The 23,731-nt window shown below is 39.2% G+C and overlaps 1 protein-coding gene across 5 annotated transcripts in view; it reads right to left on the bottom strand.

The window, feature by feature from the left end:
* LOC100712465 (copine-9) overlaps positions 1 to 23,731 on the bottom strand; it is a 223,350-nt gene that overhangs the window by 164,495 nt on the left and 35,124 nt on the right. For all 5 annotated transcript variants that reach the window (XM_025907541.1, XM_025907540.1, XM_019358580.2 and 2 more), the window contains one exon: positions 16,980 to 17,083. In XM_025907541.1, the coding sequence (XP_025763326.1) occupies positions 16,980 to 17,083 (104 nt within the window). The remainder of the gene's footprint in view (positions 1 to 16,979; positions 17,084 to 23,731) is intronic.

The following is a 23,731-nucleotide window of genomic DNA, read 5'->3' as shown; positions in this document are numbered from 1 at the left end:
CTATTCCGTACGTTTTTTGTAGTCTATCTCCTTCAAAACCGTTCAACTTAGAAAACCATTCAAACACCGTTAGATTCCTCTTCTTTTGGACATGACTGCTTCTATTTTTCTCATTTTACATTTATATTTTAATTTTATTCAACTTTTTTCAACAAAAATTCCCATGTATTTCAATGGGGAGACCTTCAAATTCTCCTTCAACTTACTCATTTTCAAACTGTATCTGCTTCCATATACGTTGACATAGAGCCACCATTCAAACTTTAAAACGAAGACAAAACATTCAACTATTCAATTTGTATTTATCTTTTCAATATCTGTTATACTTTTTTCAGTTCCAGTTTAAGTTTCATGATGTTTTTTCACCCATTTCAGAGTTTATAATGGTGTGTATGGGACGGAATGTTGGGCTAGAGTGAGACAGCTCAACTGCTAGAGTGAGAGAGCAAAAAATTAATCTGAAAATATTTTTTAAAACTGCTGCTGTGTCCACGGTGTTTGGTCTACAGGTATGATTTTACGCTCAAACGTAGCCATCGCTGTCCTCTTTCATCCAATGTGTTTACTATTGTACTAGGTGTTATGGTTCTTTCATAAATGCACCAAAGCACAGCCTCCTCCTCCAACTCCTCCATAGACTCTAATGTTAAAATGGCTCAGAAGGTTCGTTTGAAAATCAGAGAGCATGGTGTTTTTACACTGTCACACGTCCATATAATAAACTCCACAGGCATGAAAACTGAGAATTAGGTAGACTGGACATTGCTGCCGCTCACGGTGAAAGAATTTCGTCAATAGGACCTGTACTTTTCATTGGGAAGATTTGTTTGGGCCTGACTTTCTGTTCATTTTAAGCAGCAAAAGTGAGGTGCATGTCTGTGCGTGTGTATGGAGCCCTGGCTCAGTCACTATAGCAACCAGGCTCACACCTGCCTGCCTAATGAGCTCTCTCTCTCTCACTGTGCCAAGATTCATCTTAAACACTTCTCTTTCAACTACTGCTGTGTCCACAGTGTTTGCTCTACAGACATCATTTTACCCTCAAAACGTCGCCATCGTTCTTCTCTTTCCAACACTGTGTCTTTCAAAGCTCAGAGATGTAAAGCTTTAAAACTGTGTGGATCCAAGTGGAGGATCACATTTTAGTCATTCAGTCATTCAAAATATGAACTTTTAATATTCATTCAGATGTTTTCTGACTCTAAATTTTCTTTTCTCATTACTTAGGTTTTTCTAATTTACATTTAAAACATTTTCAGCTCTTTTCCAACTTCTTCCCTGTGCTTGTCAGCTTTTAGCAGTTCAGCACTTTTGTTTTCAGGTGCAAATTTCTGTATTTTCATCTCATTCAACATTTTTAACTTAAAATTCAGCAATTAATTCTTTTCAGTGCATATATCAGATTCAAGCATTCACACTGCAGTTTCTTCAGAAAATGCACTTTCTAGTTCTATTTTATTATTATAGATTCCGTACGTTTTTTGTACTGTATCTCCTTCAAAACCGTTCAACTTAGAAAAACCATTCAAACACCGTTAGATTCCTCTTCTTTTGGACATGACTGCTTCTATTTTCTCATTTATAACATTTATATTTTTAAAATTATTCAACTTTTTCAACAAAATTTCCCATGTATTTCAATGGAGAGACCCTTCAAATTCTCATTCAACTCACTCCTCTTTAAACTGTATCTACTTCCACATACGGTGACATAGAGCCACCATTCAAACTTTAAAACGAAGACAAGACATTCAACTAATCAACTTGTATTCATCTTTTCAATATCTATTATACTTTTTCTTCAGTTCCAGTTTAAGTTTCATGATGATTTTTCAGCCGTTTCAGAGTTTATAATGGGTGTGTATGGGACGGAATGTTGGGGCTAGAGTGAGACAGCTCAACTGCCAGAGTGAGAGGAGCGAAAAAAATTAATCTTAAAATCTTTTTTAAAACTGCTGCTGTGTCCGCAGCGTTTGCTCTACAGGTATGATTTTACCCTCAAAACGTAGCCATCGCTGTCCTCTTTCATCCAATGTGTTTACTATTGTACTAGGTGTTATGGTTCTTTCATAAATGTCACCAAAGCACAGCCTCCTCCCTCCAACTCCTCCATAGACTCCAATGTTAAAATGGCTCAGAAAGTTCCTTTGAAAATCAGAAGAGCAGGCTGTCTTTACACTGTCACCACGTCCATATAATAAACTCCACAAGCATGAAAACTGAGAATTAGGTAGACTGGACATTGCTGTCGCTCACGGTGAAAGAATTTTGTCAATAGGACCTGTACTTTCATTTGGGAGCGATTTGTTTCGACCTGACTTTTCTGTTCATTTTAAGCAGCAAAAGTGAGGTGCATGTCTGTGCGCGTGTGTATGGAGCCAGTGGGTGCAGTCACTATAGCAACCAGGCTCACACCTGCCTGCCTGCCTAACGAGCTCTCTCTCACTGTGCCAATATTCATCTTAAACACTTCTCTTTCAACTGCTGCTGTGTCCACAGTGTTTGCTCTACAGCCATCATTTACCCTCAAAACGAAGCCATCGTTCTTCTCTTTCCAACAGCATGTCTTTCAAAGCTCAGAGATGTAAACCTTTAAAAGTGTGTGGATCCAAGTGGAGGGATTACACTTTAGTCATTCAGTGATTCAAAGAATATGAACTTTTAATATTCATTCAGATGTTTTCTGACTCTAAATTTTCTGTTCTCATTTCTTAGGTTTTCCAAATTTTAATTTAAGAACTTTTCAGCTATTTTCCAACTTCTTTTATGTGAACATCAGCTTTCAAAAGTTCTGCACTTTTGTTTTCAGGTTAAAAACTCTGTATTTTCCAGCTCATTCAACATTTTTATTTTTAACTTAAAATTCAGCAATTAATTCATTTCAGTGCATACATTCAGATTCAAGCATTCACACTGCAGTTTCTTCAGAAAATGCACTTTGTAGTTATTAGTGTGAATGCTTGTAAAAGCATTCACAGTATTGTTCTTCTAATCTTTATTATTAGTGTGAATGCTTGTAAAAGCATTCACAGTATTGTTCTTCTAATCTTTATTATTATTATTATATTTTATTATATATTCCGTACGTTTTTTGTAGTCTATCACCTTCAAAACCGTTCAACTTAGAAAAACCATTCAAACACCATTAGATTCCTCTTCTTTTGGACACGACTGCTTCTATTTTTCTCATTTTTAACATTTATATTTTAATTTATTCAACTTTTTTCAACAAAAATTTCCCATGTATTTCAATGGGGAGACCCTTCAAATCCTCATTCAACTTACTCATTTTCAAACTGTATCTACTTCAACATACGTTGACATAGAGCCACCATTCAAACTTTAAAACGAAGACAAGACATTCAACTATTCAACTTGTATTTATCTCTTCAATATCTGTTATACTTTTTCTTCAGTTCCAGTTTAAGTTTCATGATGATTTTTCAGCCGTTTCAGAGTTTATAATGGGTGTGTATGGGACGGAATGTTGGGGCTAGAGTGAGACAGCTCAACTGCTAGAGTGAGAGGAGCAAAAAAATTAATCTTAAAATATTTTTAAAACTGCTGCTGTGTCCGCAGCGTTTGCTCTACAGGTATGATTTACCCTCAAAACGTAGCCATCGCTGTCCTCTTTCATCCAATGTGTTTACTATTGTCCTAGGTGTTATGGTTCTTTCATAAATGTCACCAAAGCACAGACTCCTCCCTCCAAGTCCTCCATAGACTCTAATGTTAAAATGGCTCAGAAAGTTCCTTTGAAAATCAGAAGAGCAGGCTGTCTTTACACTGTCACCACGTCCATATAATAAACTCCACAGGCATGAAAACTGAGAATTAGGTAGACTAGACATTGCTGTCGCTCACGGTGAAAGAATTTTGTCAATACGACATGTACTTTTCATTTGGGAAGGATTTGTTTGGGGCTGACTTTTCTGTTCATTTTAAGCAGCAAAAGTGAGGTGCATGTCTGTGTGCGTGTGTATGGAGCCCCTGGCTCAGTCACTATAGCAACCAGGCTCACACCTGCCTGCCTAATGAGCTCTCTCTCACTGTGCCAATATTCATCTTAAACACTTCTCTTTCAACTGCTGCTGTGTCCACAGTGTTTGGTCTACAGCAATCATTTTACCCTCAAAACGAAGCCATCGTTGTTCTCTTTACAAAACAGTGTCTTTCAAAGCTCAGAGATTTAAACTTTTTAAACTGTGTGGATCCAAGTGGAGGGATCACATTCTAGTCATTCAGTGATTCAAAGAATATGAACTTTTAATATTCATTCAGATATTTTCTGACTCTAATTTTCTTTTCTCATTACTTAGGTTTTTCTAATTTACATTTAAAACATTTTCAGCTATTTTCCAGCTTCTTCTGTGTGAACATCAGGTTTCAAAAGTTCTGCACTTTTGTTTTCAGGTTAAAAACTCTGTATTTTCCAGCTCATTTAACATTTTTGGCTTAATATTCAGCAATTAATTCATTTCAGTGCATATATTCAGATTCAAGCATTCACACTGCAGTTTCTTCAGAAAATGCACTTTCTAGTTAGTGTGAATGCTTGTAAAAGCATTCACAGTATTGTTCTTCTAATCTTTATTATTAGTGTGAATGCTTGTAAAAGCATTCACAGTATTGTTCTTCTAATCTTTATTCTATTTTATTATAGATTCCGTACGTTTTTGTACTCTATCTCCTTCAAAACCGTTCAACTTAGAAAAACCATTCAAACACCGTTAGATTCCTCTTCTTTTGGACACGACTGCTTCTATTTTTCTCATTTATAACATTTATATTTTTAATTTTATTCACCTTTTTTCAACAAAATTTTCCCATGTATTTCAATGGGGAGACCCTTCAAATCCTCATTCAACTTACTCATTTTCAAACTGTATCTACTTCAACATACGTTGACATAGAGCCACCATTCAAACTTTAAAACGAAGACAAGACATTCAACTATTCAACTTGTATTTATCTTTTCAATATCTGTTATACTTTTTCTTCAGTTCCAGTTTAAGTTTCATGATGTTTTTCAGCCGTTTCAGCGTTTATAATGGGTGTGTATGGGACGGAATGTTGGGGCTAGAGTGAGACAGCTCAACTGCTAGAGTGAGAGGAGCGACAAAATTAATCTTAAAATCTTTTTTAAAACTGCTGCTGTGTCCGCAGCGTTTGCTCTACAGGTCTGATTTTACCCTCAAACGTAGCCATCGCTGTCCTCTTTCATCCAATGTGTTTACTATTGTGCTAGGTGTTTGGGTTCTTTCATAAATGTCACCAAAGCACAGCCTCCTCCCTCCAACTCCTCCATAGACTCCAATGTTAAAATGGCTCAGAAAGTTCCTTTGAAAATCAGAAGAGCAGGCTGTCTTTACACTGTCACCACGTCCATATAATAAACTCCACAGGCATGAAAACTGAGAATTAGGTAGACTAGACATTGCTGCCGCTCACGGTGAAAGAATTTTGTCAATACGACATGTACTTTTCATTTGGGAAGGATTTGTTTGGGGCTGACTTTTCTGTTCATTTTAAGCAGCAAAAGTGAGGTGCATGTCTGTGTGCGTGTGTATGGAGCCCCTGGCTCAGTCACTATAGCAACCAGGCTCACACCTGCCTGCCTAACGAGCTCTCTCTCACTCTGCCAAGATTCATCTTGAACACTTCTCTTTCAACAGCTGCTGTGTCCACAGTGTTTGCTCTACAGCCATCATTTTACCCTCAAAATGAAGCCATCGTTCTTCTCTTTCCAACAGCGTGTCTTTCAAAGCTCAGAGATGTAAACCTTTAAAACTGTGTGGATCCAAGTGGAGGGACCATATTTTAGTCATTCAGTGATTCAAAGAATATGAACTTTTAATATTCATTCAGATGTTTTCTGACTCTAAATAGTCTTTTCTCATTTTTTAGGTTTTTCTAATTTACATTTAAAACATTTTCAGCTGTTTTCTAACTTCTTCTCTGTGGATGTCAGCTTTTAGCAGTTCAGCTTTTTTGTTTTCAGGTGCAAATTTCTGTATTTTTCATCTCATTCAACATTTTTAACTTAAAATTCAGCAATTAATTCATTTCAGCACATATATTCAGATTCAAGCATTCACACTGCAGTTTCTTCAGAAAATGCACTTTCTAGTTATATTTTATTATATATTCCGTACGTTTTTTGTAGTCTATCTCCTTCAAAACCGTTCAACTTAGAAAAACCATTCAAACACCGTTAGATTCCTCTTCTTTGGACATGACTGCTTCTATTTTTCTCATTTTTAACATTTATATTTTAATTTATTCAACTTTTTTCAACAAAAATTTCCCATGTATTTCAATGGGGAGACCCTTCAAATCCTCATTCAACTTACTCATTTTCAAACTGTATCTACTTCAACATATGTTGACATAGAGCCACCATTCAAACTTTAAAACGAAGACAAGACATTCAACTATTCAACTTGTATTTATCTTTTCAATATCTGTTATACTTTTTCTTCAGTTCCAGTTTAAGTTTCATGATGTTTTTCAGCCGTTTCAGAGTTTATAATGGGTGTGTATGGGACGGAATGTTGGGGCTAGAGTGAGACAGCTCAACTGCTAGAGTGAGAGGAACAAAAAAATTAATCTTAAAATCTTTTTTAAAACTGCTGCTGTGTCCGCAGCGTTTGCTCTACAGGTCTGATTTTACCCTCAAAACGTAGCTATCGCTGTCCTCTTTCATCCAATGTGTTTACTATTGTACTAGGTGTTATGGTTCTTTCATAAATGTCACCAAAGCACAGACTCCTCCCTCCAAGTCCTCCATAGACTCCAATGTTAAAATGGCTCAGAAAGTTCCTTTGAAAATCAGAAGAGCAGGCTGTCTTTACACTGTCACCACGTCCATATAATAAACTCCACAGGCATGAAACTGAGAATTAGGTAGACTAGACATTGCTGTCGCTCACGGTGAAAGAATTTTGTCAATACGCCTTGTACTTTTCATTTGGGAACGATTTGTTTCGGCCTGACTTTTCTGTTCATTTTAAGCAGCAAAGTGAGGTGCATGTCTGTGCGTGTGTATGGAGCCATTGGGTGCAGTCACTATAGCAACCAGGCTCACACCTGCCTGCCTAACGAGCTCTCTCTCTCTCACTCTGCCAAGATTCATCTTAAACACTTCTCTTTCAACTGCTGCTGTGTCCACAGTGTTTGCTCTACAGCCATCATTTTACCCTCAAAACGTCACCATCGTTGTTCTCTTTCCAACACTGTGTCTTTCAAAGCTCAGAGATGTAAAGTTTTTAAACTGTGTGGATCCAAGTGGAGGGATCACACTTTAGTCATTCAGTGATTCAAAGAATATGAACTTTTAATATTCATTCAGATGTTTTCTGACTCTAAATTTTCTTTTCTCATTACTTAGGTTTTTCTAATTTACATTTAAAACATTTTTAGCTATTTTCCAACTTCTTCTCTGTGCTTGTCAGCTTTTAGCAGTTCAGCACTTTTGTTTCAGGTGAAAATTTCTGTATTTTTCATCTCATTCAACATTTTTAACTTAAAATTCAGCAATTAATTCTTTTCAGTGCATATATTCAGATTCAAGCATTCACACTGCAGTTTCTTCAGAAAATGCACTTTCTAGTTGATATTGATATTGATATACCTTTATTAGTCCCACAAGGGGGAAATTTCATAAGGCTGCCGACCTATTGCACGCAATGGCGGCGCCATCTTACCCTCCGACCATACATACATTACACAAGACATCACATGGGGAAGACAGGTCAGAGAGGTATAACATGGAAAATGCACCACATGAGGAAAGATAAGGAGAAAAAAATAACTCCCCCCAGACTGAGCTCCAACAGGGAGATCAGTTTGAGAACAGAAAAAAAACACCTCTGCACATAGCACATGAAAAACTCTTAATACACCAAAGAAACACATGACAAGCAACAGGGGTGGGTAAAGGGTGAGAGACAGCCGATTTAGACAGTACATCCGGGCCTGCAGCCTATGCGCTGGTCTCCATGATCCACCGTCAGCATCGGAAGGGAATAAGCGTCGAAGGCGTTTGGAAAGGGAGGGGGATGAGTGTGTGCATATCAGTGTATATGTATGTGTGTGCGTGTCCAGAGTTCAGCTGAGACAGTGTCCTTCGCCCTGCCAGGCTAAGTAAACAGTCTTCCAGCCAACCCAGGTGGCCTTGCATAGAATAGGAAGGAACAGACTAAACACAGTCTGTAATCAGGGTGTTGTTGTACAGCTCCAGCCTTGCAACCGCAGCTGGCGCCGAGAAGGTATCCGCATGAAATGAAGGTGCTTTTTACTTTAGTGCGAACAGCTTAAATGAATTTCAAAGCAGTTCTACAGTCCAACACTGGTCTCTCAATCTCCCGATGGAGAGCCGCGAGCTTCGCCATACTTACGTTCTGTGATGTTGTCATTCTTGTGCTCAAGGAGCCGATTCTGAAAAACTCACGACAGTGTGCCTCCCCGAGATGTCATCCAATTTACGCTCAGAGATGTTATGCCGAGCGAGCCCTTCCGAGATGTAATCCAGTCTGCACTCAGAGATCTTATTCTGAGTATTCACAGCAGCCGTAAGCCTTTCCAAGATCTTATCTGTGCTGCACTCAATGAGCCCATTTTGAGAAACTCACGCCTCGTCCCATCGTTTCAATTCCAGCGGGCAGCCTTGTGGAGGTTTGAACAGCCGGTTCCGCTTTCTTAATTCTTCGATAAGCCAGGGCCAAGCCAGCTCCGATCAGCCAGAACCCTGTTATCATGGTTCCGAATAGGTAGAAATCTTCAGCAGTCAGGCTCACCCAAGCCCAGACTTCTCGTTGAGAAAGGGGTGTCAATTGCATTCAGAGACCAGTTGATCAAATCCATAATTCCTCTTTTAGGTTTTAGAAAACAGACTGTGAGAGATTGTTCCAGGGAAAAGTAATACAAAAAAACACGAGACTAGACAAGGACACAAGAGGCTAAGCAGGGAAGCTAAGGGAGAGGAGGAGGAGGAGAGGAGAAAAATGCGACCGCCTTCGTCAAGAGCAAGAGCAGATTAGCTTTATGGATTAGCTTAGGGGCTGGAAGCTTGGTGACTCACTAGGTGTGTCAGTTAAGGGACACGAGCAGCTAGATGTTAAAACGGTTTACCTTGATTGCATGTTGTGCATTCATCACAAATTAAAATGAAAGCCTTTGATGGCATCTCCTTTCATCTCGCTGTGGCCTTTATATTCCTCCCTCACCTATGTAATACATTATGACATGCTGACCAAACAGCACTGAATGTGTCTGTGCAGAGCCTGTTTTTGATGGTAAAACATCTTGCATTACAGTTTATTCACCACTAAAGCATACTGTATTTGCACATAAAAACCATAATCACTAAGCCAGGTCTCCACGGCTCTACTCCGTTTGTGCATACATGTGCGGGGATGGACAGGTGCCGGTGCCAGCCCGTTACAATGGTGAGGTCTCTCTCGGAACAGACACATGACATACTCACACACACTAGGAGACTCCCCCCAACCCAACTACTACAATAGTAGATTTGGCAACACCCCTAGCAGTGCTATACCACAATAATAAGGTTGTTACACTGTGATGCTATGATTATTTCAGCCACTGGTTAGATTTCTGGCGGTGGTTCATACTTGTGCAGGGGCCTGTCCTTCCATGATGGTTCCTCCTCTCCCTCCTCTTTCTTGGTTTATGCTGCCTGACGTATTCACTGAGCACGTGGTTGGATGGGACCATCTTGGTGATGTACTTCTGGATGTTCGCTGCCTCATCCTGGACTGTGGTGCTGACACTCACCAGTCCCCGGCCTCCTTCCTTCTGCTAGCGTACAGCCTCAGGGTGCTGGATGTGGGGTGAAACCCTCCATGCATGGTCAGGAGCTTCTTGGTCTTGATGTCAGTGGCTTCTATCTCCTCCTTTGGCCAGCTTATTATCCCAGCAGGGTACCACAGGGCGTAGGTGTTGATAGCCCGGATCTTGTTCTTACCATTCAGCTGACTTCTAAAGGACTTGCCTGACCCTCTGCAGGTACCTGGTGGTTGCAGCTTTCCTTGCAGCCTCTTCGTGGTTCCCATTTCCCTGTGGGATTCCCAGGTACTTTTAGCTGTCCTCAATGTCTGCAATGTTGCCTTCTGGTAGTTCGATCCCCTCAGTTCTGACTACCTTCCCTTTTTTCGTTACCATCAGACTACACTTCTCAAACCCGAATGGCATTCCAGTGTCTTTCTGAATTTCAATTCAGAATTCTGAATTGAAATTTATGAAACATTTACATAACATCCACAACCCATAAAAGTAAAACTTTTTTTAAAATCAAAGTTGACTGGATATTCCACCTGTGCAGTTTCTATGTCCCACTGACCACTGAAATGATAAATTAAAATGTACCAATGTTCATATGACTGCTGAGTGAGAGGGCTTGTTTCTAGAAGTACTTTTGGTAGAAGTAATCAATTTGAATTAAGCTGATGTTCTTTATTAACACGCCCCCAGTTCCACCAATTCCACCAGCCTTGGGATGGCTGTAGCTCAGGCGGTAGAGCAGGTCATCTACTGATCAGAAGGTTGGTGGTTTGATTCCTGGCTTCCCCTAGTCTGCATGCCAAATATCCTTGGGCAAGATACTAAACCCAAATTGCTCTCCGATGCATCCATCGGAGTATGAATGTGTGTGTGAATGTTAGTTAGAAAGCACTAAGAAAATGTGCTTGTGTGAATGGGTGAATACACAAGTTGTGTAAAGCACTTTGAGTGCTCAGAAGAGTAGAAAGCACTGAATCAGTCCATTTACCACCTTTATACTACAGTAGCATTATTCTGTTTAGCGGTTGAAAGGATGTGACATCTGTTTATATAGAGTTGATTGTTGTTGGCTAAGTCCACAAAGAGCAGTAAACCTCAAACTACAGCACATCTGACCACATCCATTACACACATTTATTTCTAAATGACACATTTCCTCCATCTCCCCCACTACACCAATATTTAGGGTTTCCCCGCATGCAAAATCACACTTTGAGCCCTGGATAGGCTCATCACCACTGTAGGAGATTTATTACTCGCAGGTTCATTAACAAAACCGTAATCGACAGTGCTACATGTTTCTATGAGACTCTCTGCGTCTACTTATATTGTTGGAAACATTACTACATTTTATTCTTTATTCATTTTATTTTATTCTTTTCCTAGATTGCAGACATTTTTGTTTCATTAGTGCGCTGTTTGAGTACCCTGCATATTGTACCTCATATTTTTTTGGCTGTTTGCTTGGTAATTTTTTAAGTGATTTTAAGTGACAAAAATATTTCATGTTTATTATTATTCAAACATCTTTTTTCTATTTAATCATAAACTGAACATAAAAAGTGTGCACAGGTGTCCATCAAGGATATGTTATAAACACTTGGTAGAGCTCTGCAGTTCAGGGACAATGTTCATTACAGTGAAAATAATTTTAAATGTACATTTGGAAAACAAATTATTTGTAAAGCTGAGTCCTCTTTACTTAAGTGAAGCCACATGCTCTCAGTGGGAGTTTGGTACAGGTCCAAATAATTTCTTGGCCTCCTTGAAGTATGGGATTAAGGTAACTATGTACAGCACACTAAAACTTATGATGCATGACACTTAGGCATTAAACAGAGTAAGAGTGGATGAGTTGCAATTTGCATTACTTAATATTTCAACATTAACGGTTTACCTTGTGAAGAGATTAAGACTCCTCACTAAGCAGGGCGGCTGCAGTCCCATAGGAGGAAGCTTTAAACTGAAAAACTTTATGTAGGGAGAGTAACACTGAAATTAATTTCTGAATTATTTCTAGCACAGAAAAGGAATTAATGATTCACACACCGCACATCTTGTCTGTGAAGGTTCTCAGTCATCCAGGTCATCGTAGTCGAAGGAGTTTGCAAAGAAAAGCGTCTGGACTTCTTTAAGTTGCTTGAAGACGTTTCACCTCTCATCCGAGAAGCTTCTTCAGTTCTAAGGTCAAATGGCCGAGAGTCCCAGATTTAAACCCAGTGGGAGTATCCCCCCAATGAGGGACAAAGGACCCCCTGGTGATCCTCTAATCACATGCGCCAAGGTGTGAAAGCGGGTGTGGGACCTAATCAGCCAGGGTTTCGGGTGAGCCCATTGTGAAACCTGGCCCCACCTTGTCATGTGATTTCCTGAGGTCAGATGGCCCAGGATGTGAGTGGGCGTTAAGGCGTCTGGGGAGGGACCGCACATCTTCAATTTACCTTATTTATTAATTTTTCACGAACAGCTACCCTTCCTACCCAATGTCACTGCAAAACATGTAGATGAGTTTATTGGTCATTTTCTGACATTTGCATATTGTTTTCATTTGTTTTGCTCATTTTCTTCTGGAATCTGCTTGCGTGACACAAGACACTGACTGGATCCACTGTGAGAGGACAAATTCAGTTACTTGGCAGGAGTTTCCAGCAAAAGTCAGAAGTACCTACTTCAAAGTACAAATACATTATTTGGGGCAGAAGATGTCCACCTGTAACCATGACTTAAGTCATGCAGGAGGGGATCTCAGGATCCAAACACCAGTGGATAGTTCCTGCATTTTTAAAAGTCTTGCATAAATTTGCATTTCAAATTTTTAGTTTGTTGTTGCTAGAAGATTGTAGTGATTAAGAAACCAGATTATAAAGTGCATGTTGATAATTTCTGGCTAATGAATTGGAAAGAAAATGTAAAGAACCATAGCACAAAGTAGATGCACTGTAAAGGAAGGTGTATGGATGTAAATAATGTCATAGTCCTATATGTCAATGGACTGATTGCACTCAGTCCAGACATATACTGAAAACCTGTCCAACAAGCAGCCTAGACAGGTGCTTACTTTCACAGCCTCCCAGTGACCTGAAAAGCTAAGACCTTATTGATTATTTTTTGTTCAATGAATAGCAAATTTCCAACACTGTTTTGGATTTCTAATAATTCAATTCAATTCTGTACAATTCAGTTTTTTTATACAGTGTGAAATCACAACAGTTGTCTCAAGGTGTTTTATATTGTAAGGTAATAATTACAGTACTACAGAGAAAACAGAAAACCCTAACAATCAGATGGCCTTCTTATGAGCAAGCACTTTGGTGACAGTCGGAAAGAAAAACTCCCTTTAAACAGGAAGAAACCTCCAGCAGTACCAGGCTCAGGCAGGGGTAGGCAGGGGTGAGGGGAAGAAGACAGGGCCAAGATAAAATGTGGAAGACAGCGAGAGATTAATAACAACTACTGGTTAAATGCAAAGTGGTGTATAAACACATAGTGAGTGACAAAAGCTGGAAGCTGAAGGCTCTGCCTCCTATTCTACTTTTAAATACCCAAATAAATCAGCAGTCTGAGAATGAAGTGACCTATTCAGGTGATACAGTATTAGGAGGTCTTTAAGAAAAGATGGGGCGTGAAGGGGGAAATATGCTCTCTCTGTCTAGGCCATGTGTCTGTCATGACTGTCACTGGAGCATTTTGGATCAACTCACAGCTTTGCAGGGATTTTTTTAGGACATCCTGATAATAATGAATTATTGTAGTTCAGCCTAGAAGTAATGCATACGTGACCTTATTTTTCAGTATCACTCTGAGACAGGATGTTTCTAATTTTAGAGATGCTGTGCCAATGAAGGAAAGCAATCCTACATATTTGTTTAATATGTGCATTGAAGGACATTTCAAAAATGGTCAAAAATGACTTATATTGTTACTGGAGGTCAAGAAAATGCAATCCAGTGTAAGCATCTGGTTAGACACAAGATCTTTAGAAATTTGATGTTTAATTAGATGCTACCCTCAGCTTATCTGAATTTAGAAGCAGAAAATTAGGTGATCCAGACCAACTAGGCTTTATGTCTTTGAGACATTACTGCAGTTTAACTAATTGGTTTGTGTTGTCTTGCTTTATGGATATATAAAGCTGGGTATCATCGGCAAAGCAGTGAAAATATATGGTACTCCTTCTAATGGTACTCCCTCGGGCAGGGATCGTCAACCTTTAACATCAAAAGTTGTTGAAGCTCCTCCTGCCAAGGGAGACAGATGGGCAGGTGGCAGGTGTAACTGGGAGATGATAAATCACTATATAAAGTATATGTATTAATAGTCATGGTTAACCCTACTCTGTGGCTCGTGAGCCACGGGTTGCTGACCTCTAGCCTAGGGGAAGGGTGCATAATGTGAACATAACTGGTCCTAGCATAGAGCCTTGTGGAACTTTGTAATTCACCTCTGTGTGTGAAGAAGACTCCCCATTTACATGAACAAATTATAGTGTGTTACATAGAAATGATTCAAACTTTAATACCTACAGTATGCTCTAATCTCTGTAATATAATATTATGGTCAACAGTATCAAAAACTGCACAAATTACACATATACCTATTATAATCTTGCTAAATGAAGAAGCAAGACTCTGTAGGAGTGTTTTGAGTGTAGACAGCATGTCAGGAGTGGCAGCACCAGGAGAGCAGCTAGTCAGTTACAGAAGTGTATGCCTCTTATAAGAGTAAATCAAAGAAAAATGCCAGGTGAAACAATGAGGTATGGTGTGAAAGGTGGCCTCTACTCAGCATCTTCAGAAAAGCTTCCATTGAAAACAGAATGCAGTCAAACAGAAGGTGACAGCCTCCTTGAACCAGAAAATTAATCAGAACCAGCAGATGGATACGCTGCTGTATTATCATTCTGCCCTGGTGACAAAATTTGTCGCAACATACTCAGCAAAACTCACAAAAAGGGAACATGGAGGCAAACCTGTCTCTCAGTTGTAGCTTTGCAGATTGATGACAAGAGGACTGAATCAGTCTAGTAGTTACAAAACAGTGGGGTGGAACATGGAAGAGCCTCATGCTCTGTTGCTGTTCAGGCTAAAGAGTGATTTACAACATGCACTGTAAGGAGTAGAGCACTGGGCAGTGGAGATAGAAGCTGGATAAATGTGTTGTCCAGAGACCAAGGATTCACGACAGCCACAACCAGAGGCCATCATCCACACACTTCTGGACTTGTTCAAATGAATATCCAAAGCTTGAACGTGCCCACATGGAAGAAGAATTGATACTTCAGCCACAAGGAGCAGTACGCGCCATGGAGAAAGAGGCTAGAGGCCAAGATCAAGGCAACAGGAAGGGAAGGTAGCCAACTATTGTAGCTGCAGAAAGGTGTGATGAAGAAAGGGATGCCTTAGGCCTTGAAAACTGCCAAGCAAAGACTCACAGCCTTGGCTGGCCACCTGAAAAGGTATGCCAGACAGATAGATGTACACTCAGTGACAGGGGAACAATATGACAAGAGCCCCACCAAGGCTGGGGACAGAGCAATATCGAAAGAGCATATGGGAGAAGGATGCAGCCCATAACAAACAGACATCTGTTTTATGTTATTGTGAAGCACTTTGTGGTTTTTATCCTGTGAAGAGTGCTATATAAATCAATAAAGTAAAGTAAAGTAAAGTAACAACAATGCTCAGTGGCTAGTGGATCCAAGAGCAGACCACAGCAACCTCCTGAACAAGCTCCAGTAACCATTACAGTAGTAGATATCCAAGAAAGAGTTTCAAGCATGAAGAGTTTGATAGCACCAGCCCCACACATGGATCTTGAAATGCCTGTACTCTGTGCCTGTCTATAATGACTGAACTGTATCCCTAAGGGATAATCCTTCCACCTTTCAGAGAAAACTATTGTGACCTCAGTCCAATAGTTTTAGCAAACAGATGAAACCTTGATTAATGCATTTATGGCATTTCTTAACAAAGATGCGCCATCTGGTGGCATTGAGGCATTTTGAACACAAGTTACCGGCATTACGCATCAATAAAAATGTCCTTAAGCACTTTCTAATTATTATGCACACATTCGCACTCCAGTGGCTCCATTGGGGACCGTCAGTATCTCGCCCAAGGTCATTTTGACATGGAGATCGGAGGACATAAGCTCGATGCCCCGAAAGACTGGTTGTTCTTTTTAAACATTATGACTTGACTTTCATAATGACTTAATTATACTTGAGAAAAACAGGATATTGGGTAATATTATTCAATGTTTACACTGAACAATGTTTATATCTCATAGCTATGTAAGGTTGAAAACATCAACTTAGCTCTTCTCTTCTTGACTTTGGTATTAGTACCAGCTATGTTACTATTATACTGTTTAAGATTCCCCCAAGACAACCTAGGCAAAAGTGAGGGGAACACAGACAGTTGCCGTGACAGTATTGAGAGTCCACTATACCCTGCCTCCGTGGAAGAAACCCATACAGACATTTCATGTACAGATTCACAGTTTAACAATTCCATAAATCACCATTCTCTGTTTGACCCACACTGATAGATCCAAAATACACCTAATACACCAGATAGAGATCCGATTTTACCCAGAACAGCATGTAAATGTAAAAGCAAAATTTGTAGCACCTGTACAACACTACAAAATTTTAGAATATTTTCATTTTTGTATAAGCTATAAAAGTGATTTCTAAAATGAACCAAAATCTCAAAATACAATACCAACACTGCCTGTTGTAATAAATTGAGATGGTAAACATAGACATCACACATCAGGGACATAATTATCCACTTACATGTATCTTATGAGATACACTATATGTGTACATGTGTAGGTAAAGCGTGCAATTATATGTATGTATGTATTTATTTATTTATTTATTTTATTAACTGTTTGTAAATAGTCAGACAGTGATAATAAAACTTTTAATAATAATTGTCAAATGTGTGAAGAAGGCTGTCACCCAAATGCATGTAAAACTTTTTACCCTGCCAAATCACTGATCTATCGCTTAACAATTTGATGAGTCATTAAATGACTGCAGGCTTCTAAATCTAGTGGGTATGAGTCAGAAGGCCAAACTAATAGTAGGGTTGATTCAGTCCCTGTTATAACAAAGGAAAACAGACAGTGGCATTGTAGAAGGAAAAGACAGAGACATTCCTACTTACACATCAAAGCGAAGGTTCTGCTTTTCTTCAAAGAAGAAATCAAGGACAAACTTCCTAACAAAGTCAGGGTTCAGTGTGTTATCGATCACTTCTGTCCGGCCAAACTAGAGGAAAGACACAGACAAGAGAGACATAGAGGACAACAAAGTCAAGTGACAGGGAAAGCACTTTCAGTAAACAAGTGAAAAAAGAGAATGAGAAACACTGATGATTTGTTGCAGTGCCTGTTTTGCTAGCTTTTTCCTATGAGTGAACGCTGTAGGGGAGACCGGGGATAGTTGTAACATTTTTGACATTTCTGTCTGTACCTTGGAGCTCTTTTAAGGTAGTGGATTCAAAATGTAAAGTATTTACATGTCTCTGCTATTAAATAGTGCAGCTATTTTCTCTGCAGCACAATTACTCATCGCATGGTATGGTCTCAAACACAGAGAGTGAAATGTTACAATTAACCCCATAGTCTGGGTTAGTTGTAACATATCCTGGGGTGAAATGTAACACAATGAAATAAGGGCACTGACAAAACATTAACATGTAATCTTTTTTAATCAACACATGAATGCACTTAGAGCCATTTATGTAGCTGTGTGTGTGTGTGTGACAGAATGCAGAAATCTAGCTTTTGAACATATTCTAACCCCCCAAAAAAGACAAATTATGGAATTTTCTGCAACTAAATATTTCATTAATTTTGGTTGGTCTTCCTTGAGTTTGGCCTCATTGGCTCAGTGGGCATTATAACCTACAACTCTTGCACCAACTTTTGAACATAACAATGAAGCTGAAAAAATGTAGTTGTGCACCAGCATCGCAATTCCATTACTTTTTATCATGGCTGACCTTGGTGTGGTTTGCAAAGTGCTTCAGAAAGATGAGGAAGTCTGTTTCTTGCACCCATCCTGATTTATTTCCACTACCAGTACTTCCTACTGGTCCATCTCTGACACTGTGGTCTGCATAATGTATGCGTGGGAACACAAACAGTGGTTGTGTTGCCAATGGCATTAACCGCATATACAAAGGTGACCAGTGAACCTCTCTCTGCTGATGTCGTTGCCCCAACTTGTTTAATATAAGTTAAAGTAATAGTGTGGTAAGTTGTAACATCTGCATTATTGTTACAACTAACCCAGACTGTTGCTGTTACAACTGACCCAGACTCCTATAACCATGAACTAGCTAAGATTACAGCCAACGGCTAAAACATTAGAACTAAAGACCTACACAGAATATATCCCCATAGACATACAAATAACATAATTTAAGATTGATGAGTTTAACTGCAAAGCAGATAATGCTATTAGAAATTGAAATAAAGTAGAAAAACTTACTTTTTGGCATACAAATTACTTTTTTAGTGTTAAATTGTCTGTGTTTGACAAAATGTGCTGATTTTTCACATGTGATAGCAGAACTGAATTGGGCATGCACAGGATGAGTCACATCATTTGAAACTTAGCCCTGATTGGAGAAATTGGAAGTGTTACAACTGACCCACGTTACAACTATCCCCGGTCTCCCCTACTTGAGCGTCAACTGACAAGCAGTGCTGGGCAAGTTACTTGAAAAAGTAATTAATTACAGTTACTTCTTCAAAATATTAACTGAGTTACAATAAGTAACTAATTACTAGGAAAAGTAACTATTGCATTACTTTAAAAAAATGTTTAACCCTCTGTGGTCCAGAGGGGCTCATATCATTCTTTTCAGCATGTTGAGTCTGTGTTTCCACAGGCCCCACTAGTTTAGAGACTTATTCCTCATGAAGAACGAAAACAAGACAGAACATCTTCAACCGGTCTTTTACTCGCTAACGAGGGAAGCTTGGTCAGAACCAGCAGCCCTCCTCGTAGCCTTTTATTGACAAACAGTTACAATACACAACACAACACAAGCACCTCCCACCGTAAAACCGTTGCAAAAGACAAGGCACTGTGTGTATGTGTGTGTGCACGTGTGTGTGTGTGTGTGTCTGTGTGTGTGTCTGTGTGTGTGTGTGTGTGTGTGTGTCTGTGTGTGTGTGTGTGTGTGTCTGTGTGTGTGTGTGTGTGTGTGTGTGTGTGCGTGTGTGCATGTGTGTGTGCGTGTGTGTGTGTGTGTGTGTGACCTCCTGCTCACCAAAAGGATCACAAAAGCAGGAAGCTTACAACACAAGAAACAGATCTTTCAGATAAGATGTGCCTAATAAAACCACGTCAGCCTCCCCCGGCACCAAATTGGCTGGAGAGGTGGTCAGACAAAGGAATGTCTTTGATCCTATAGTTTGAAACAATGTAGAGATGGTAAGCATAAAAATGACAACATTTAACAATTCACTTTAACACAGCACAACCTCACATGTCCGAATTTACTGTTATTTTGTCATTTTGACATATTGATCTAAAATCAGACAAAAAACATCAAATTTGAGTAGAAAAAAGTTGTATTTTTTACTGTAACAACCACAAACATGTTTAATGAATCATATTTCATAACTTGAAATGCAAATATAAATTGCAAATTTTAAAAAAAAACCTATGCAGAAGTTTTGCAGACAACAAAGTTATTTGCAGCTATTTACCTAAAAATGCTGCCAAGTCATTGTTTTTTATAACCATTTCAAACTATTTACAGAATAATCTGGTGTTCTGCATCAAATAAGATGACACACAAATTATTTGTGCCACTCCAAAAAATAGTTTCTGTCCACTATAAGATGAAGGAGCAAATCACAGCCTGATACCTGCAGGCCTGAAAGTACTGAAAGTAGGAGGTGTATCACTCCTCCTGTTTTCCACCTGGAGACAGCGTTTACACCGTATTCTGCCTTTGTTGGCTTTTTGGCAGCACCTGTGACATTCAGCAGTCACCTCATTGTTCTGAGACACAAAACAAAATTATCGACTACACTACAGACTAATTACACAACACAACACACAGTAAACTACTCATTCCAAACACGCTAAACGTCACAAATCTTTCACATCTCAAAACTCGCTCCCCCTCTTTCTTTCGCTCTCTCGTCGCCGTAACTCCTAAAACTTCCCCCTCTTCCCAAACACCATATTGCCATATAATTTTTGGATTGGTCGACATGGTACATTTTTCCACCAATAGGAAAGGGTGGGGTTTTTTGGTTTTGGTTTTTGCTCGTAAGCGGAGAGTGCTTTCGAGCACTTTCCTTAGACGATACCATTTTTACCGTTTCTTCCTGCAGTAAACATAACGATTCATTCAGTAAAAAACATTGTGTATAGTTTTTATCTTAACTCTAGTTTGACGTGGGCTATCACTACAATTTAAAAAGTGGTATATAGTTTGAAGTCCACACTCTAAACACAAAATTTGAGAATCAGGTTTGTCTTGGGCTGACATAGCATCTTGTTGCTATGTCATCTTAAATTGGTCATGTGATTAGTTTACTTTATTCTTTCTCAGCCAATCAGCAGCACTTGTGTAATTGTTTCTCCTGCCTTGCCTTCCCGGTAAGCTGAAGACAGGTTCAACTGTATGTGTGTTAGAAAATAGTAATAAACCGCATTTTCTTGTTAGTAACGGTAACAGCGTTGTAACGATAGAAACAGTAATTAGTTAGGTTACTAGTTACTGAGGCTAGAAACCTAGCCTATTACTAGATCAGTCTGAACAAGTAAAATATGTTAAAGACAAATATACAACAAAATTCAAATATCTGGCACAGCTGTAGATAAAAGAGCTTTCCCCTGAAAGCAAATCATCATCTTTTTATAAACACTTCAGATTTAGCAAAAGTGATGTTAACTAAGATGAAATCATGTGCAAAATGTACTGCAAAGTTGTGTCTGCACTGCAAAGCAACACAACTAACTTATTCAACCACGTGAAAACACACCACAAATTGCACTTTAATTAATGCATGAAGGCCAAGAAAAACATGCAGTGGTTGCTAATGTAAATCATCCAGCTTAACTCTGACGACCATGAAAGTGAGCCCGTACAGTAAATCTGCATTTCCATCAAACTCACAAAGACAGGCTGAGATTAACAACACAGCCGTATTGCATATGTTAGAAGGCTTTATGAAAATGGTCAGCTTACTGGTTGAAAGATATTTTTCCTCTCACAGATTTGTTTCTTCTAAACATGCAAAACGCCACAGGGGACATGGAGAGGATATCACAGCTGTTGAGTAGGCCTCCCTTACTACGAGCTTTTGTCACATCCATTATGTTTGTAGGATGAATGGAGTTAAAGAATTTATATGTCGCTTCTAAGAAATGCACTTAGGCTAAGTGAATCAACACCTTATTTGTCTTATTTATGTATACTAGAGAAGCATTGCCCCCTGTACTTGTTATCCAGGTCATTCATGCACATGTGAAAAAAATGAGTGTGTTAATGCACTGACATGCTGTGAAGTCTACACATCAACTTTAGAGACAGAAAGACAACCTCGTCCTCCCTGCAGTGTCGAAGTGGGGTGAACCTGAAGGAGTGGGTTCCTGTCATGGAAAGCAAAAAAACTTCCTACCACCTTCCTTTTACTACACCGCAGACAGCTGCCAAAACACCCAGCAGTGGAAGCTGCAGTTCCACTGCTCCATAAAGCATAGTCCCAACTGTTCTCTCAAGCTTCAGTGGAAGAGGCTCGACATGTATAAAAAGGCGGGATAGGACATATTTCATCATATTCCCATTGGATTCAAATGGGGACAGAGTGAGGAGGGTGTGGGTGTCTGGGTAGATCTCTTATCTAACTCTTGCATCACAAGTTTTTGATCCAACAGTGACATGCAGCATGCTGGAAGACCATACAGCTCACTGGCCAGAAATAATAAAACAACACAAGTACCTCCATATTTTATAAATGGTTACAAAAGCTTCCACTTTTCCATATATATATACATATATGTATATATAAAAAACACCCAGCACGCCCCTGCGGGCGGTTTATCCTTCAAGCTCGGGTCCTCTACCAGAGGCCTGGGAGCTTGAGGGTCCTGCGCAGTATCTTAGCTGTTCCCAGGACTGCGCTCTTCTGGACAGAGATCTCCGATGTTGTTCCCGGGATCTGCTGGAGCCACTCGCCTAGCTTGGGAGTCACCGCACCTAGTGGGAGTCACCGCACCTATATATACATATATATATATATATACATACTTTATGTTGCATTTTATTTCTTAGATTTTCTAAATTAAAATTCTTAGCATTAGAGGATGGAGAGCTGCAACAAAAAAAAGAAAGCCAATTTTTCTTTCTCACAGAAGACACTTTGACATGTTGAGAAAAGGTACAATTAAGAGAAGTAACAGCTGGACTCCACTTAGATGTCTTAGCACTAGTCCTTTTCCTGCTGTGAGAAGTCAAAATATCTGCCACTTGCAATGGTTTTATTACCGTGAAAGAAAATGGCGTGGAAATGGATGTGTTTGTCTGTGAGCTGTCACTAAAGTGCTGCCAAATTGCAACACAGCTGCTGTTGGTGCAGACCAGCAGAATCCATACAGCCAGTTAAAAAACAAGACGACTCTCTTAAGAAATTTCTGAATATACACAATGCGATCTAACCTAGATATTTGTACAGTTAGTCATTTACTTTTAAGTCCACTTACCTATACTTAAAGGCTGAAGTGAAAAAAGCCATCTACACCCTCTTAAAAGCAGAAAGTGTGTACTGTTAAGTGTGCTGTAAGCAAAGTTTGGTGTGTCTTTGGCACTGAAATCTTGCATTGATGAGTTTGTGCAGTAGCTTTGGACAGATGTGAACTTTATATTTATTACTTTATAGAAATCAGTGATTAGTAACTGTTAGCTGTATATCTTTTTTCCTAATGGATTTGTTTGTGGTCTTAGTATGTTATCCATAAAATTACATGCATGATAACATTAATACACTCAGTAAAAGTACAGAATAAGTACAGTTTATTACAGAACAATCTATTTTGAGGTTATATGATTAGCAACTTTTTAAACAAATGTTTATGGGCACATATACAAGAGAAGCCATTTTTAGGTGTGTTTTACTTTTTGTAGTTTGGAGGCTCTTTGCCAATTTATACAAATATTTTGTGTGGGAGGAAAAAGGTACCTGTAGATCTTAGCTATATGGATATTTTGCAGTTTGGAGGCTCTTTGCCACATTATGTTCAAACTATTTTTGGTTTCTAGATGAGACGTCACAGCATCCGTTTTTTATAAATACGCAAACCATGATTCAAGAGTTATAATCAAAGTGTTCCATGAATAAAAAAATGTAATTAAAATTCAGCTGCTTTCCGTTTTAAGGTTGTTTCCACGTGCAGTGCAGCACCTCTGTAAGCAATTCTGGTTGGTTTGGATATTGAAAATATGACAAATTTTGAGTGCACAGGTCCCTCAGGCTATGGTTGTGTCCTGATGCACCACATTTAAACTTGAACGCTGTGGCCCCTTCACCTGTAAATGTAAACGTTAAACCTCAGCATAAAAGCTGGGTTAGTTTGATATAGTTAACTTTGAGAACAAATGCCAGATTCCGAGGGAAGCAATCTTAATGCACTGGGTGTGTTCGGTCCAGGCCAAATTTAAATCGGCCCAGCTATTTCCTTTTTATGTCTGGAGTCATGGACCTTTTTTCATAACCCAGTGGGAGTATTTTCTAAGCAGCAAGATAAGTCCACTGGTCTTGCAGAACCTGTACAGTCATGTGACACCAGGTTGTTTTTTTTTTAAATTAACATGTTGAATTTATCAAATTTGTTAATTATGTGCAAACACAAAGCAATAAACCTTCACAGATGCTTCGTGTAGTATGA

The sequence above is a fragment of the Oreochromis niloticus genome, linkage group LG5 (assembly GCF_001858045.2).
Source record: "Oreochromis niloticus isolate F11D_XX linkage group LG5, O_niloticus_UMD_NMBU, whole genome shotgun sequence".
Classification (NCBI taxonomy): domain Eukaryota; kingdom Metazoa; phylum Chordata; class Actinopteri; order Cichliformes; family Cichlidae; genus Oreochromis; species Oreochromis niloticus.
This window is presented reverse-complemented; position numbering and strand designations above follow the sequence as displayed.